At 37.5% G+C, this 19,282-nt stretch overlaps 1 protein-coding gene across 1 annotated transcript in view; it reads right to left on the bottom strand.

Moving 5' to 3' along the window:
• Positions 1-16,602: 16,602 nt before the first annotated feature.
• Positions 16,603-19,282, bottom strand: part of MTA (methylthioadenosine phosphorylase) — a 52,352-nt gene continuing 49,672 nt past the window's right edge. The window contains exon 8 of the mRNA XM_011770480.3: positions 16,603-16,980. Within this exon, the coding sequence (XP_011768782.1) occupies positions 16,942-16,980 (39 nt within the window). The 3' untranslated portion in view covers positions 16,603-16,941. The remainder of the gene's footprint in view (positions 16,981-19,282) is intronic.

Raw genomic sequence — 19,282 nt, 5'->3', positions numbered from 1 at the left:
CATCGTATATTTTCACTTAGAGCTATGCTATGAGGATGCAAAGCCACAAGAATGATACAATGAACTTTGGGGACTCAGTGGGGAAGGGTGGGAGGTGGGTGAGGGATAAAAGACTGGATATTGGGTACAGTGTACACTGCTTGGGTGATAGGTGCACCAAAATCTTGGAAATCAACACTAAAGACCATCCTCAGGTAACAACACCTGTTCCCCAAAAACTACTGAAATAAAAAAAGAAATGCAAATTATTGGGCCCCACCCCAGACCTACTAAATCAGAATCTTGGGGGATGGTGCCCAGAACTTTTAGGTTCTACTAATCCTGCCCAATCTCTTAAGAACAAATATATTGGAGTATACAAGATTCAAAGAAGAGCTTTCTCCAAAGTATTCTTTGGAAATAATTACATAAAATTATGATTATTCCTTCCATAAATGTATGATATACTTTGCCTATAAAATCTCTGGGTGGGCCTGGCTGGATTTTGTTGTTTCCTGGCATAAACTGTTTTTCTTTTTAAAAGATATAACACATATAGACAGAAAAGCACATAAAATTTATATATAAAGTATGAATTGTAAATAAGCATTTATAAAGCAAACATCAGCTTAACTATCATCAGATTGAGAGAGATAGTTCTGGTACCCTGAAAGCCCCTCCCACCATATATTCCTTGTCTATCATAACCCTTTTGATGGTATTCAAAGGCGGGAACTTTGGGAGGTAACAAGGGTTAGACGAGGTCATGGAAGTGGAGCCCCCATGATGGGATTAATGTCCTTATAAGAAGAGAAAGAAACTAGAGTTCACTAGTGGCCGTGTGAGGCTACAGCAAGAATTCTACAAGCCGAAAAGTGGGGCTCCACTACATACCACATCTGCCAATACTTTATCTTGGACTTCCCAGTCTTTAGAACTGTGAGAAATAAATGTTTGTTGTTTAAGCCATTCAGTCTATAGTATTTTTACAATAAATAGCTTGAATTGACTAAGACATGTAATTTGTATTATACAGTGTCTTGCTGTTTTTCACTTAACATTATGTTTGAAAGTTTCAGCCATATTGTTGCACAAGCTCTACTTTGTTGATTTTAATTGATGTTATTATTCCATTATACCACAATCCATTTATCCATTCTGAGCATTGTGTTGTGTCTATTTGGGGCAATTAAAATAAAGCGTCTATGACCGTTTTTATATATGTGTTGGTGTATCCAACACAAATTCATGCCTTTCAAATTACAGGGTATTTCCATTAGCAATTGTTCACTTTTCAGCTCTAAATGCACTCTTCAATATATGGTCTACAATTAATAATAGAATTCTCCCAAGTGCTTCTCTTTTAAAGTGAGCATTACGCTAACTATTTTTCAGGGAGGATGTTGACAGGACATTGCAGGATAAAGAAGTTTCTTGCAATTTTTTCAGAGGTATGGATGTGAGGACATCCACTAGAACCCACTAAGGCCTAAGATTACTCTGCAATATTGCAGCCTCAGCTTGATGATAACCTTTCCACAGCCCTCTGGACATAAAAACCAAAGCTCCCACATGACCTTTACAACAGCCCCCTGTGGCACAGAGGCTCACAACACAGAGCTACCACTTCCTGTGCGGGCTCCCGTGTGTGGGTATGCTCTGGTCTCCTGCTTTCATCCCCAGCTTCCTATTGCAGGCCACACTAGGTATTGCTGATTGCCTGTTTCCCTACCTGTACACTAGAGGGTTCCCTATTGTTTGCTTGGAAACTCTAGACCAGCTGTGGTCTGGCTACATCAGCAGATATTTTTTTGCTATCTAATGGCCAAACACACGTTCTCCAATGAGGTCTGAAACTCTTTCAGGTTTGTCTTTCCTTAGGTACTCTTTCCTCATATTTTATAGTTGCTATTTAATCATAGGTACTAAGTCTGATATTTAACTTCCATGTTTAGCCTACTGTGGGGTTTCTATCTCCTGATTGGATCCAGACTGCTACAGTAAGCTTATCTTCAATTTAGTTGGATAATGTCATATTATTTTCTCAATGTGGTTTATCAATTTATGCTGTCACTAGCACTGTATGAGAATTCTTGATGCTCAAACTTGGAGTTGTCAGACTTAATTTTTTGTTCAACTGATGGGGTGTAGAGGTATCTCATTGTATCTCATTGTAGAGGTATCTCTAAATTTTCATTTCTCTTATCACTAAGCATTTATTCATAAAGTGATTGACCATGCAGGGTTTCTCTTTTATTGAACTGACTATTTAAGTCTTTTGCTCCCTTTTCTAATTGATTGTCTGCCTTTTTTCAGTGATTTGTGAAGGTGTTTTTGGATACTCTGGATATCAGGTTTTTTTTTTTCATTTATAAGTATTGCATATATCTTCTCCTGTCCTGTAACTTATTTTTAAATGTATCCTCGTTGTTTTCTACTTCATTAATTTAATTAAGTTCTGCTTTTCTTTTTAAATCACTTCTTGAGTTAGGGGCCTCACTTCTTAATTTTTTGTTTTTCTTTTTGAAAATAAGCATTAAAAACTATAAATTTCCCTCTGAATATATTTGGCTACATCTCATGGTTTGATAGGAAACCAAAATTCCTCTGCAGTGGAACAGCCCTTGCTACTCTCAGACTAACAAAGGAACAAAGATCCTAAGTGCCCTATCCATACCTCCAATAAACTGTTGTTGACACAAGGAGAGAAGGCCAGTCTGTCTCCTGTGGGTCTCACCCATCCCCTTGCTCATCACCAGACAGGATACCCCCAGCTTGGGCCCACATCACAGACCATCCATCCTAGGCTGATTACACTGAGTGATTGCTGATCTGCATCTCTGGGGTGGAGCCTCCACCAGGAGACAAGCAAAAGACCCTTGGCCACAGCCACTACTAAGGTCCCTTCCTCTGCTGCCTCCAAGTTGGGGCGGGAACATAAACCTTGAGATCACCAATGACAGTCAAGCTGAGAGCCAAATCAGGAATGCAATCCCATTCACAACTACCACAAGAAGAATAAAATACCTAGGAATACCTAGGAATACAGGTAACCACGAAAATGAAAGATTTCCACAAGGAGAATTACAAAACACTGCTCAAAGAAATCAGAGATGACAGAAACAAATGGAAAAGTATTCCATGCTCATGAACAGGAATAATCAGTATCATTAAAATGACCACACTGCCCAAAGCAATTTAGAGATCGAATGCTATTCCTATCAAACTACCAATGACAATTTTTCACAGAAAATTTTTTTTTTTTTAATTCACATGGAACCACAAAAAAGAGCCCAAATAGCCAAGGCAATCCTATGCAAAGAGAACAAAGCTGGAGGCATCACGTTACCCAACTTCAAACTATAATCCAAACTACAGTAACCAAAATAGCAAAGTACTGGTAGAAAAATGGATACATAGACCAATGGAACAGAACAGAGAGCCCAGAAATGAGGCTGCACATCTATGACTGATCTTTGACAAAATTGACAAAAACAAGCAATGGCGAAAAGATTCCCTATTCAATAAATGGTGTTGGGATAACTGGGTAGTCATATGCATAGGATTGAAGCTGGATCCCTTTCTTATACCATATAAAAAAATCAACTGAAGATGGATTAAAGACTTAAATGTATAACTCTAAACTATAAAATCCCTGGAAGACAACCTAGGCAATACCATCCTGGACATAGGAACGAGCAAATATTTCATGACAAAGATACCAAAAGCTATTAACAACAAAAGCAAAAATTGACAAGTGTGATCTAATTAAACTTAAGAGCTTCTGCACAGCAGAAGAAACTATCGACAGAGTAAACAGACAACCTATAGAATGGGAGAAAATATTTGCAAACTATGTATTTGACAAACATCTAATATACAGCATCTATAAGGAACTTAAATTCACAAGAAAAAAACAACCCCATTTAAAAGTGGACAAAGGAAATGAACAGGCACTTTCTAAAGAAGACATACATGTGGCCAACAATCATACTTTAAAAAAGCTTGGTATTACTGATCATTAGAGAAATGTAAATCAAAACCACAATGACACACCATCTCACAGCACTCAGAATAGCTATTATTAAAAAGTAAAAAAAAAACAGATGCTGACAAGGTTGTGAAGAAAAAGGGAATACTGATACACCGGTGTGAGTCGAAATTAGTTCAATCATTGTGAGAAGCAGTGTGGGGATTTTTCAAAGAGCTAAAAACAGAACTACCATTTGACCCAGCAATCTCATTACTAGGTATATACCCAGGGGAACATACATCAATCTATCATAAAGACACATGTAGCACTACTCACAAAAGCAAAGAAGTGGAATCAACCTAAATGGCCACCAATGACAGACTGGACAAAGAAAATGTGGTACATATGTACCATGGAATACTATGCAGCCATTAAAATGAAGGAGACCATGTCTTTTGTTGGAACATAGATGGAGCTGGATGCCATTATCCTTAGTAAAGTAACACAGAAACAGAAAACCAAATACCACATGTTCATACTTACAGGTGGGAGCTAGATGATAAGAACTCACAGACACAAAGAAGACACAACAGACACTGTGGCCTACTTGAGGGTAAAGGGTGGGAGGAGGATGAGGAGCAGAGAAAATAACAATTTTTGCAATCTATCCATCTGACAAAGGGCTAATATCCAAAATCTACAAGGAATTTAAACAAATTTACAAGAAAAAAACAAACAACCCCAACAAAGAGTGGGCAAAGGATATGAACAGACACTTCTCAAAAGAAAATATTTATGCAGTCAACAAACATGAAGAAAAGCTCATCATCACTGGTCATTAGAGAAACGCAAATCAAAACCACAATGAGATAACATCTCATACCAGTTAGAATGGCTATCATTAAAAAGTCAGGAAACAATACAGTGTGGTGATTCCCCAAGGATCTAGAACTAGAAATACCATTTGACCCAGCAATCCCATTACTGGTCATATACCCAAAGGATTATAAATCATTCTACTATAAAGACACATGCACACGTATGTTTATTAGCGAAGACTTGGAACCAACCCAAATGTCCATCAATGATAGACCTGATAAAGAAAAGGTGGCACATATACACCATGGAATACTATGCAGCCATAAAAAAGGATGTTTTTTTTTCATGTCCTTTGCAGAGACATGAAGCTGGAAATCATCATTCTCAGCAAACTAACACAAGAACAGAAAACCAAACACTGCATGTTCTCACTCATAAGTGGGAGCTGAACAATGAGAACACATGGACACAGGGAGGGGAACATCACACACTGGGGCCTGTCAGGGTGTGGGCTAGGGGAGGGATAGCCTTAGGAAAAATACCTAAAGTAGAATGACGGGTTGATGGGTACAGCAAACCACCATGGCACGTGTATATCTATGTAACAAACCTGCATGTTCTGCACATGTATCCCAGCACTTAAAGTATAATTTTTTTAAAAAAGAAAAATGATTAAAAAATAATTTTCACTAGTCTTTCCGGATGAATCCAGAGTTCTTTTCTACACAGAAGAAACTACCATCAGAGTGAACAGGCAACCTACAGAATGAGTGAAAATTATTTTAAAACAACCATTCAAAGTGTCTGGAAATCGTCCGTGAACATACAGCAAGTTAAGAAACATTCAAGGACATTTACTAAAAGAGATGGCGTAGAATAAAAGAAACACAAAATATGTGTTAACCAATTGCCATGTACAGACTTTACTTGGATCCTGATTTAAATAAACAACATGTAAAAAATGGCATTTATAATACATTTGAAATTTTGAATACTATTTTCTGACTTAAGAAATTTTTATTTTTTATGTGTGCTAGTGGTATTGTGGTTATCTTACAAATATTTATCCTTTAATAGTATCATTGAAATATTCATAGATGAAATCATACATGAGAAATGCTTCAAAATAACATCGGAGGTGAATAGTCAGTGGGATTATAGAATAAACAGATTGTCTATGAAGTAATTCTTGAAGCCGGGTGGCAGACAGGGGTTCACTATATTGATCTTTGTATTTCTGTATACATTTGAAGTTGACTTTCGTATCACTTACTGCTTTAGTCTTGTAATCTTGATTCCTAAGGGGTGGGAATTTATAAACTAAAGTGAGGTCAAAGAGAGCAGCTAATGAACACATCATCACATTCCGATGTGTGGAGTTTTTAAGGCTGAATCATCTATAAAATGGAGGGCACAGTTTGATAACACTATTTCCTGTTAATCTTCCGTAAATGAAATCATCAAATGTTTTTATTTTTTATTCTGAAAAAAAAGTGCTCTGCAACAAAATGCTTACTAAACCAAGAACAGGTCCCCTTTTCACTTATATGCTGAATTCTGAAACATTTTCATTTTGATATTTATACTTTTTCAAAAATAACTTCCTTAGGATCCAATTAGTATGACTGTTGTTCAACTTCTATAGCTGTTCCTTTTAAATTGCTGATTGAGATAAAATGAACATTGCTGTCTTAGTCCTTTTGGGTGGCTATAACGACGTATCTTAGACTGAGTAACTTAAAAACAATAGAAAGTTGTTTCTTACAGTTCTGGGGGGTGGAAGTCCAAGATCAAGGCACCAGCAGATTCAGTGTCTGATGACGGCCCACTCTACTTCATAGATGCCACCTTCTAGACGTGTTCTCACATGGCAGAAGGGGCAAAAGAGCTCCCTCAGGCCTCATTTATGAACTAATCTCATTTATGAAGGAAAAACGATCACCACCTAATCACCACCAAAGGCTCTACCTCTTGATACGATTGCATTGGAGATTAGATTTCAATATATGGATTTTATGAGGACACAGAAATTCAGACCACAGCAGCTGTTCATTAAGTGCAAATCATGTGCCAGGCCCTCAGGAGTGGCATCTAAATTAGTTCACAATTTAATAGAAGCCTACAGTCTCAAGAAGACAAACTATAAGATAAAAAACAAAGTAAATAACTGTCAAGACAACAGAATACATTTTATATAATTTTTTTCCAACTTAAAACACAGTATTCAGAATTCCAAATTCCTTCCATCCTAGGTACTTTTTCAACTTAATTACATCCTGATTAACTCTCACATCTGTTAAGGTAATAAGGGGGCATGAATTAGGAAAAGAGGAGAGAATAGGAAGAAGGCTCTAGTAATGTTAAGGAACCAATGTATTTATAAACATTCATTCCCTTGGAAAATGTGGACTTGGGTGTCTGTCATGCCAGGACACCATGATCCTTACCAGGCATGAACTGTTAGAGAGGGCCAGACCCCAGACTCACACTCCTCCTGCGAGGGAGTGCTCACTATCTGAGGAGGTAGAATTTTACACAGTAAAATTATGTATTACAAATGGCCTATGAGTAATATGAGCTCCAGGTGGTTTGGGAGTACAAAAGAGGAAATATTTGCTGTAGACTGCTCTGACAAGAATCCTGGGAAGAAGCAATTTGAGTTGGAAACAGAAGGATGGCTAAAACTTCTATAGGCATAAATTTCATAGATTTATAAATTTATTTAACATATATATGTTATATATATATATATAGACACACATAGTATCACTTAAATGACAGGTACTGTCTGAAGAGTCTGGGGACACAAAAGTAAACAAGGTAGAAATAATTCCTGAACCATCAGACAATGAATCAGACAATTATAATACAGTATGACTAGTAACGTAACAGAGCAGGGTGTTTGCAAAGTGCAGAGAAAGGGCTAATTCAGACAGTGAGTCAGATAAAAATAGATGATGGTGGAGCAAAGAAGAGTCTTCCAAGTGGAGGGACAACTTACAAAAGGCTAGAGACAAGGAGGAGGCTGGCCTGCTTGGAGATGGAGTCAAAGAGTCATGCTAATACATCACTAGCCAAGTGTGCCTGTTGAACACTTGAAATGTAGCTAGTGCAACTGAGCAAATGAAATTAATTTTATTTAGTTTTAATTAAGTTAAATTTAAAAGTTGATAGCCACTTCAATATAACTGGAACAACTTAGGTATGTGAGTCTATTTTTTCAAAGTAAATTTTACGAATTTTAAACACAGATAGAACATTTCTTATAAAAATTTAGCCTTATAGCCAGGCATGGTGGCTGACGGCTGTAATCCTAGCACTTTGTAAGACCGAGGCTGGCGGATCACTTGAGGTCAGGAGTTTGAGACCAGCCTGGCCAACATGGTGAAACCCTGTCTCTACTAAAAATACAAAAATTAGCTGGGCATGGTGGCAGGCACCTGTGATCCCAGCTACTTGGGAGGCTGAGGCAGAAGAATTGCTTGAACCCGGGAGGTGGAGGTTGCAGTAAGCCGAGAACATGCCACTGCACTCCAGCCTGGGAGACAGAGACTCCATCCAAAAAAAAAAAAAAAAAAATTAACCTCTGAATTGAGATGTACTGTTAGTATTAAAATATGATTCCAAAGGTTTAGTATTTGAATAATATAACATTTCATAATTTTAAAATATTACATGTCTCCATAACATTTTGGATATATTAAAATATATTACAAATAATTTCAACTGTTTTTTAATTTGTAAATATGGCTCCTAGAAAATTTAAAATTACATATTGGCTCACATATTTCTATCAGACAGCACTGATTTAGAGTGCCATGAGGTGTAGGAGGTGAGAAACAGGCTGGAGTAAGTCACAACATGCAGGGCTTTGCAAGTCATATGTATTGGGAAGCTGTACATTCAAGATAGTATTGGCTGGAAGCCTACTAAATCCCAAGCACTAGTCTGGTCATTTGGGATATCAGTAAATGACAAGTTTCCTGCTGTCACAGAGGTTCTATATTTTGGAGGAACTGTGTGTGTTGGGAGTCACAAAACAATAAACAAATATATACAAACACTAGAGTATGTAGGGAGAAGTTAAGAGCTATGGGAAAATTGAAAGGTTGTGCTTGTAAGAGTCCTTAGGAGTACTTTGGGCACGGAGTGAGGGGTATTATCTGTTAAAATACGATATTTGGGGTTGACCCACTAAGGTGATTCTGGAGCAAAGATTTGAAGGAGGTGCTGTAGTGAGGCCAGGTGGTTATCTGCTGGGAGAGTTTTCCAGGTAGAAGGAACACAAACCAAATACTCTAATGTTAAAGGCAGGAGGAGGCCTGGTGTGTTCTTGGAAAAGGGCTGGAGCAGAGTGAGTGAGAAGACAGTAGTGAGAGGAAGTCAGAGAGGTAGGAGGGCAAGTGCAAATCACATGAGGATTCATAGGCTATCATAAAGATGTGGGATTTTAATACAAGTGAAATAGCATTTTGAGCAGATCATTCTGCCTCCTGGGTTGCTTGATCTAGGGAACAAAAGTAGATGCAGGACCTGTTAGGGGTTATTACAGTATCCAGGTGAGATGAGAGTGGCTCAGACTAGGTTGGAAGCAGTAGCTGTGGTGAGGAATAGTCAGTATCTTGACACATTTGGATGGTAAATAAATTTTTCCTGGTTTGAATGTGGGTTTTGAAAAGAAGAGTCAAGGACTTCAAGTTTTTAGTCTGAAGAACTAGAAGGATGGAACTGCTAGACTGAGATGGGAAAGCGGGTGTAGGGGAAGTTGAGGAGTGACCACGAAGGAACAAGTGAAGATGGAGAAGTTCAAGGATTGAGCCCTAGAGCAGGCAATGTTAAAAGATCAGGGAGAAACCAGCAAAGGAGACTAAGAAGCAACAACCATCAATGAAGGAAGAAAATCAAGAGTGTGGTGTCCTTGGAAGTCAAGTAAAGAAAGCTTCCAAAGAAGAGGAAGGGGTCAAGTGTATCAAATGTGGCTGATAGGAAATGAAGGGTTAAGTGTGAAAATTGACAATTAGTAAATCGGCGACCTTGAGAATCTTGGTGGTGCTGAAGGTGGTGCACTGGCAAAATCTGAAATGAAGAGGACTAAGGAAAGTCTGGAGAAGAGGAATTGCAGGCAGGAGAATCAACTCAAGGGACTTTATGCCAACGAAAAGCTTAAAAATGAGACAGCACATAGAACTGGGGTCAAGAATTCAATGGGAGAAATAAGCATATTTGTGTGCTGAAAAAGTGATTCAATAATAAGGAGAAAAATGATTATGAAAGGGGTAGTTACTAGACTGATGTCCTTACTAGGTGAGAAGCATGGGGTCTGGTGGTGCATAAGAGAATGATTAGGGAGAAACACCTATGACAGTAGTTCTAAGTGGGACCAGCATCATCTGGAACTTGTTGGAAATGCAAATTATCAGGCCATGCCCCAGATGTCCTGAATCGGAAACTCTGGGGTGGCGCCATGCAACCTGTTTTAATAAGCCCTCCAGGTGATGATGATGCATGCTCCCGTTTGAGAAGAACTGTCACAGATGGTAACAAGAGGGAAAACAGTTTGGGAGAGAACAGAGAGGGGGTCTTGAAAGTGTGCTGCTGATGTTTCAGTTCTGTCCGTGAAGAGGGAACTAAAGTCACCTGCTGAAAGTGAAAATGGGGAGGTGTTTGGGAGAGCTGATGAAGGGTTTTAAGTAGGAAAGAAATATAATCAGATTTTTATTTACACAAATATTTGTTGAGCTTGTGCTAAATACAAGGAAAAGAGGCTCCTAAACTGATGAGTTAAAAAAACAACTTCCTGTCTTTACAAAAGCTTACAGAACAGTGAGGGAGGCACATGTCTGTAAGAGAATGACAGCCCCTAAACAAAGTTATCATTCAAGGCTTTCTCCTAAATAGTTAGATATACTTAACCCATTTAAGTATTACATATGTGGCACGGTTTTTTTCAGTCCCTTCACCCTTCTCTTGGTGCTTTTTAGATAGTCATCCTCCTGAAAGCATGGTGCCCAGAACTGGATACAGTGCCTCAAGCATAACCTATCAGAAGTTAAGGCCAAGAATCATATATTTTATGTCATGTTACATGAACTGCTATGAAGCTAGGTCTCCTCTAGTATCCACTCCTTAAAATATATACATTAAAGGAACAGTTGCCTACGGTGAAAAGTTCAACCACTATAGAAAGGTATGAAGTCGACAGTTTAAGTCTCTTGATTCATCCCTCAGAATCTATCAATAAGTTTCTTTCCAGAAACTTTCGGGAAATATAAACATCCTATCTATACATCACCACAAACTTATACTTATTTTACTCTATGTATTTTTGATTTCCACTTTTGTCATGAACATTGTTCCATACTGGTGCATAAACAGATATCTATTCTTTTTGACAACTTCACATTACTTATTTGAATTGATGTACCTTAGTTTATTCAGAACATCCTATGACCCTGAGAATTTTAGTCATTCCCAAGCTTTTGCCTATAACAGTTCCAAGATGCACTTATATCTGCAAAATATTTTTAGGTATCAAATGTAACCTGCTGTTCCAGCCTTTTTCAATCTTTTTGGTTAACATTCTGTATATAAACAATTCAGGCTGTCATCTTTTTTTTAAAGTTTATTTTTATGTTAAAAATATATGTTTGTAAATGTCAAAATTAACCAAGCCCTGACACCTGACAAGACTTACAAGAAAGGAAAATCACAGACCAATCTGTCCCATGAGCATAGATGTAAAAATCAAACAAAATATCTGCAAACCAAATCCAGCATTATATAAAAGGGATAACATACCATTACTAAGTAAGGTTTGTACCAGGAATGCAAGATCAGTTTAACATTAAAGAATCTACATTAACGAAATAAAAGAAAAAAATCAAGATTTTTTCAGTAGATGCAGGAAAAAGTACTTGGCGAAATTCAAGCGCACTCATGACACTCTTGGCAAAATAGGAATAAAAGAGATCTTCAATCTGATAAAAACATGAAACAGAAAAAACTTATAGCTAACATATTTTAATAGTGAAAAATTAGACGCTGTCCCCTGCTGTTGAGAGTAAGACAAGAATAACAACTCACACCACTTCTATTCAACATTAGGTTGAAGGTCCTAGCCAATACAACAAAGCAAAAAGAAATAAAAGGTAAAGACTGGAAAGAAGAAGTAAACTGTTGTTAATCATATATGAAATGATTGTGTACACAAGGTATCCCTAAGGCACTTGCAATAAAATAAAAATAAGAACTACTACTGAACTAACTGAATTTAATAAGATTACAGAATATAAAGTCAATATAAAAAAATAAAACGTATTTCTGTATACCAGCAATAAACTTAAAAATGAAATTAAAGTACTATTTACAATGACATTTCCACAAAATATTTAGGAATACATTTAACAAAAGATATACAAGACTTCTTCACTAAAATTACAAAACATTGCTGAGATAAATTTTAAATTTTAAAAGACCCAAATAACTGCAGAAACATACCATGTTCATGGATTGAAAGGTTCAATATTGTAAATTCTTCCCAAATCGACCTAAAAATTCAGTGCAATCCCAATAGCAATTCCAGCAGATTTTTTTTCTTAAAGAAAAATGGACAAGCTTAATATAAACTTTATAAAGAAAGGACCTGATAGACAAAACAATCTTGGAAAAGACTGCAGGGCTTAACAATACTTAATTTCAAGACACCATAAAGCCACAATAATCAAGACAGTAGAGTACTGGCATAAGAAGAGACACAGATAAATGACATAAATAGATCATCCAGATCCATAGATAAACGGTAAATTGATTTTGACAAGGGCACACAGGTAATTCAATCAGTAGGCAAAGATTTCTTGGAATACACAAAAAGTACCAACCATAAAAAAAATTGATAAACTAGGCTTCGTCAAAATGAAACACTTGTTCTTTGAAAGATATCATTAAGAAAATGAAAGGGCAAGCTAAAGACTAAGAATAGTCACAATACATATATCTGAAAAAGAGTATATCCAGAATAAACAATTCTTACAATTCAATAATAAAGCAAAACAATCTAATTTTTAAATAAAAATATTTGTACAGATAGTTCACAAAATATGTGAATGGCCAATAAGCACATGAAAAGAAGTTCAACATTTTCAATCAGAAAAGTGCAAATCAAAACCACAGTGAGATATCAAAATAAGACCCAACAGAATGGCTAAAATTAAAAACGCTGACAATACCAAGCTTTGTCAAGAATTCTTGTAAATTACTGGTGGAACTGTGAAACCCCATCTCTACTAAAAAATACAAAAAAACTAGCTGGGCGAGGTGGCAGGTGCCTGTAGTCCCGGCTACTCGGGAGGCTGAGGCAGGAGAATGGCGTAAACCCAGGAGGCGGAGCTTGTAGTGAGCCGAGATCCGGCCACTGCACTCCAGCCTGGGCGACAGAGCGAGACTCCGTCTCAAAAAAAAAAAAAAAAAAAAAAAAAAAAAAAAATTACTGGTGGGAGTGTAGGCATTTGCACAAGTGAAAATATGTTCACAAAAACACTTGTAATTTCATGCTTATAGCAGCTTTATTCGTAAAATTCCTCAAATGGAAACAATTCAAACATTCATCAACAGGTGAACAGAAAATCAAATTGTAAGATAGGCATATGACAGAATACTACTAGGCACAAAAGGGCACAAGCTAGAGATGCATGCAACAACATGAGTGAATCTCCAAAACAAAGAAATAATGCACGCTGAAATTGTCTTTCTGAAGAAATTCCCCTCATTCTTCTGGATCCCAAGGTTCTCAAAGGCATAGCTGGCAACAGGCCCTGAAACGGCTTCCTCTGGACTACCCTACTAGTCTTGGTAGATTTCCTCTATCTTTGGCATTCCTTTTTTTCTTCCACGGTCTTCATTCACTGCTGTCCTTCTTGCCTATCTTGAATTATTCTATACTATTATGAGGACAACACAGGTTCTTCCATGTTGAAACTTCAGTTCTTTGCCTTGCTGGGCCAATACATATATTAAGCCGGATTCCATGCACACTGGTGTTCCAAGGTGCAACAATCTTCAAAACATTTGAGGAGTGTATTAGTCTGTTCTCACACTGCTGTAAAGGACTACCCAAGACTGGGTAATTTATAATGGAAAGAGGTTTAATTAACTCACAGTTCCACATGGCTGGGAAAGCCTCAGGAAACTTACAACCTTGGTGGAAGGCGAAACAAACACGTCCTTCTTCACATGATGGCAGGAAGAAGTGCTGAGCAAAAGGGGGAAAAGCCCCTTATAAAACCAACAGGTCTTGTGAGAACTCATTATCATGAGAACAGCAGCGTGGGGGTAACCACCCCCATGATTCAACTACCTCCCACTGGGTCCCTCCCACAACATGTGGGGATTATGGGAACTACAATTCAAGATGATATTTGGGTGGGAACACAGACAAAACACATCAAGGAGGCACTCTAGAAATTGTGGCACAAACTCCTCAGTCCGTGACTTCCTAACCTAGCAGATGCTCCTCGAAACCTTATCAAATTGTTTCACTGGATAAGTGCTGGCTAAATGCTTGTTGAGAAAATTAAAAACATGTTCAGGCCACTGTCACAAGAATGAATAATTATTTGGAAAATACGTGTTGCTGTGGTCACAACCATGCCCCTGAAGTAACAGCCAGAGAAGAGGCTCCAGGAGCATCCTGTGGATGCCAGAGCAGGCTCACATGGCACTTGCAGGGTGGCTGGCTCAGGGCACGTTGGGGGTCACCTTAGTCACTCCCTCTTCAAGGAAGTTCGCTGTCCTCTGCTCCTGAGGGTGCCACTGTCCCGGAGTTTTCTTCCTTGAACCAAGCCATGGTAGCTACCTCTGGCCCTGCACAGCGACTCATGCTAATGAAGGGGGCAGTGAACAGGGTACAGGTCATAAGGACCATGACCCTCGGGGACCACAGGGCCAGGATGTCACTCTCAAAACCATGAAAATCAATGCCAAACACAACAGCAGATTATGCCAACAAAGACTTCTATGTACATGCAAATCTATTAATCAGTAAGGGCTAAGTCACTAAACTACAGCTTCTCATGATGCTCACCATTCATCCTTTGGGGAAACCAAAATGCTCACAACTGACCATGGTGTTCACTTAATATACTAGCTTAAATAATAATTAAAAAAAAAACTAGTACAGCATCACAAGTGAGAAGTGTTCCAGGAAGTGTTCTTCAACAATATCCTCAAGCATAAGGTATGAGGAAAAGTATATTGGCTTTGCGTAAGGCATGAATGATTGGGTGAAAGAAGAGTATACTGCATTCATTTGGTTAGTCTGAAAATGATGTTGCTAGAGAAGGCTATTTAATCAAGAAAAGTACCTCTGCAAGTTGGAGAGAACTGTACTTTCTGAACACAGCAGGAAAAATGCCCATATTTTTGCCCTGACATTCAGACACCTACTAAGAATGAGGAAAAGTAAGGTACCATCTATGTACCATATTGTAGCGAAAACAATCACAGGTTACAGAGCTAGAGAAGCCTGGGTTCAGGTTCATTAAGTTCTCTACGGATTGCTAATGGATAACCAGAGTTGAAATTTAATACTACATGAGGGAATCCAAGGGTCATAATCATACTTGACCCAAATGGCTCACACTAATGACTCAGATTAATAATGGAGAGTAACTGTTTTGTTTACAATCAGCAGCTTATTATCTTGAAGTCAATCTCACAGACACAAACAAACACATTGACTTTACAAACTTTTTAAATAAAAGGTTCTGTATCCTGATCCTTAAGTATCCTGTAATAGTCTACAGTGAAAAGAAAATAATTCTGAGGAAAAATATCTCCCCATGATAAAAACCTGAAGAAAACAAAAAGCCATTTTTATAAAATTAACAATAAAAAAGAGTTAAAAAAGCAAGCTTCCACTTTATTAAAAAGCAAAAATCACCAACTTGTGTAAAATAATTTAACTCATAAAAAGGAGAATCAAACATTACTTCTTAAAATATCAGACACCATAAAATGTGCCTTCAGTCTTTTAAATAGTTTGCTTTTAGACTACCTCACTATTAAACACCTAGCTCTTCTCAGAAAGCTGTTGCAAACCCAAGTATTGTTCTGACTCTACAGAAATCAATGATCCTCTTCTTTTGCAGAATAAAGATGTAACTCCCTTAAATGACATTCACCTTAATATTACCGTCTTAAATTCTGCTTCATTACCAGAAACAATGTTTTCAAGAACTGGATCTTTCTAAATCCATTTTTATTTTTACAACAACTTTACTATTTGATTATATTCATTGTAGAAAAATGTGAAGACACAGAAAGATTCAAAGAAAATAAAAATGATCCCAGTATCCCTCCCCTAAATACAATAACAAGATTATATATATATTTCTTTCTAGTTTTGTTGTATATTTACACAGCATTTAAAAGCAAAACTAGTACTATAAAATGCTCCCGCATCCTTTTTTCATTTCATATATAGAGCAACCATGTCTTTTTAGGACATTAAAATATGCAAAAAGGATTTTCAGTTGGCTGATTCACAATCTAATTATAACTAAGACATAATTTGCCTCCAATTGCTGGGTATTCAGATTGTTTTAATTATTTGTTATTATAACTATCATTATTAAACACCCTTCTTTATATGTAATTCTTTGTATGTATCTCTGATACGGTTTTAAAGAGAAATTCCTAGATGTAGAGTTCCCAGCACAAAGTACATCAGTATTTTTAAGTCTTTTGATGCATTTTACCAAATCGCCCTCCAGAAATACTGTACCAATTTATAGTCGCATCAATAAATAACCAAAGAGTCCCATTTCTTCCTCATATTCTTTGGCAGTATAGGAAAGTAGAGATTACCCTCCAACCTTTATTGTTGCAAATTTAATAGGGGGAGAAGATAATGGTGGTTTTTTTTTTCCCTCTACAATGTAATATTTTTTCCCACATGTTTACTGATCATTTGCTTTTCTTCTGTATTTTGAAGTTGTCCAAGTCATTGAGGAGTCTCTAATACACACAATGTCTTGTCTTTCTTACAACATGCTCTTTGACAGGCAAGGGAATGAAAGCTGCATGTCTTTCCCATATTTTTTTCAAGTTAAGCAGGAATTTCCAAAATGACTGGAATTAGAATGTCTTCTTTTCTCCTGGGCAGTCATGCTACTTTAATGTCTTGGTAATAAAACAGAAAACTGGGCCATATTCTGAAAGGAAGAAAGGAGGCAGTGATATTCACATGTAGGCGTAATTACTGAGATGTTTGTTTAAAAAAAACAGATTTTGATTTTCTAGATCAAAGTGAGGACTCAGGAAACATACACTTTAAATAAATTCTACAGATAATTTTCAAGTTCACTAACCAGATGTGGAACTTTAGGTACTCTAAACTCTTGGTTCCTCACCTCCCTTTCCTGTTAAGTGAGGTTAATAATGCTTACCTCAGAGCATTGTTCTGATAATCACTTACTGCCACACCAACCCCCAGCCTGGATTATTGTTTATGCAACCTCTATCCCTTATCCTTATCCCACTGTAAGAAATCATTGAAATTTTTATGTGTATCTCCAAACACCATAGTATCATCATCACAAGTCTTTAACTCTGCAAACCAGACCTTGACATATAGTAGGTGCTAAGTGTTTCTGAAATGACTTAGTGAGGGAATGAATGATATATATTTCAGTGCTTAGAGGACTAAAAATACTACCCCAGAATAAGGGATTATTACTATGGTGTTCCTTAATGTTACAGAATGAAGGCCAAGATTCTCAGTTTTGTCTAGAGCAGGAATTCCTAATTTTTTTTTTCTCTCTCTCTCTCTCTATATATATATATTTATATCTATCTATCTATCTATCTATCTATCTATCTATCTATCTATCTATCTATCTATCTATCTATCTCATAACCCCCTTTGAAAATCTGATGAAAGTTATGTAAACTAAGCCTCTTTAAAAATGCATACAAATAAAACCACACAATTTCAGAAGCTCCAGGAAAGGAGAACACTGATTTCTACTCTCCAAGCATTTTTACTTAAAAATAAAGCTAAAACAGTAAATATATTACTTGAGAAATTAACTTCAAGCTTTTGAAAGACTATGGTCAAAGTGGGGTCAGTTGGGAGACTTAAATAAATGAACTTGGCTGGGCGCAGTGGCTCACGCCTGTAATCCCAGCACCTTGGGGGGCCGAAGTGGGTGGATCACGAGGTCAGGAGTTTGAGACCAGCCTGATCAACATGATGAAACCCCGTCTCTACTAAAAACACAAAAATTAGCTGGGCATGGTGGCACATGCCTGTAATCCTAGCTACTCAGGAGGCTGAAGCAGGAGAATCGCTTGAACCTGGGAGGCGGAGGTTGCAGTGAGCTGAGATCGTGCCACTGCCCTCCAGCCTGGGTGACAGAATGAGACTCCGTCTCTAACAAACAAACAAGCAAACTTCTATGACATTTTGCTAATAATAGTACGAGTCACATTTCTGGCAAACCAACATGCGTTTTTTATGCAAGCTCCAGTTGTGCCACTTGACTGCACTCAAATGTATTTTTTCCCTTTTAATTCTAATAATAAGGGTTTCCTGCATCTCTATTATGATAAAACACTTCATGGGGGAAAGGGGATATCATTTATTCATTAAATAACATTTAGCTCCTAGGTATACAGTGTTGAAACCAATAGATTTGTTTCTTAGTAGGGAAGATAAACTACAAATTCCAACATTCCTGACTGTCAGTCCTAACTGCTGAGAGACACCTTAGTTACAGTGGTGTGCTGGATCCTGTTCGTACCAGCTTGCAAGAGCTGACTGTGTGTATCACTTCTCAACTTGTCAGTGGCTTCACATTAGTAGTGTGAAATTGGCCGTACTGGAGCACTTGTACTATGTAAATCAGCAAACATTACAAATCAAGGGTCTGCCATGCCCAGTGATTGGCAGTCACTTACCACCATACAACGTCCTCATTATACTAAAACTGTGGCTCTCTTATTCCAGAGCTCCTAGGTGGTAATTCAGGTAGGGAGGGCTTAGATCAACCTTTCAAATCCTCTCTCCACCACCGCCAGAAGACCCAAAAGTACAGGTGTATTCTAGGAGACTTCGAGGTATGGTCCTCTTTGCATAGTAGGGGAATGCAATATCTGATCAGTTTGAGACAAGTCTTTCCCTATGTGGTTAAGAAGAGTCACAAAGTGCCCAAACAAAAATCATGCAACTCTGAGTTTATCAGTTACTTTAAATTATATTCTGAGAATTAATACTAGAGTTGGAAAGCTACCAATCTACAAACATCCCAGAGGTATCATTAATTACTGTTTAGTTTGATGCATGATTAACCTTAAGCAGATATTTTCTGGCACCATTTTGGTACTATTGTCAGAATTTTGGCTTTAAAGGATTGCCACAAATTTGAATGGATCTGCCAAAGAGAAAACAGCTTTGTCAACAATGTAAGCAATATGCAGAGAAAGCACTATCAGTCTTCTGAAGTAAGACTTAGG

The sequence above is a fragment of the Macaca nemestrina genome, chromosome 14, assembly GCF_043159975.1.
Source record: "Macaca nemestrina isolate mMacNem1 chromosome 14, mMacNem.hap1, whole genome shotgun sequence".
In the NCBI taxonomy this organism is placed as follows: domain Eukaryota; kingdom Metazoa; phylum Chordata; class Mammalia; order Primates; family Cercopithecidae; genus Macaca; species Macaca nemestrina.
The sequence above is the reverse complement of the archived record's forward strand: the minus strand, read 5'-3'. Positions and strand labels throughout refer to the sequence as shown.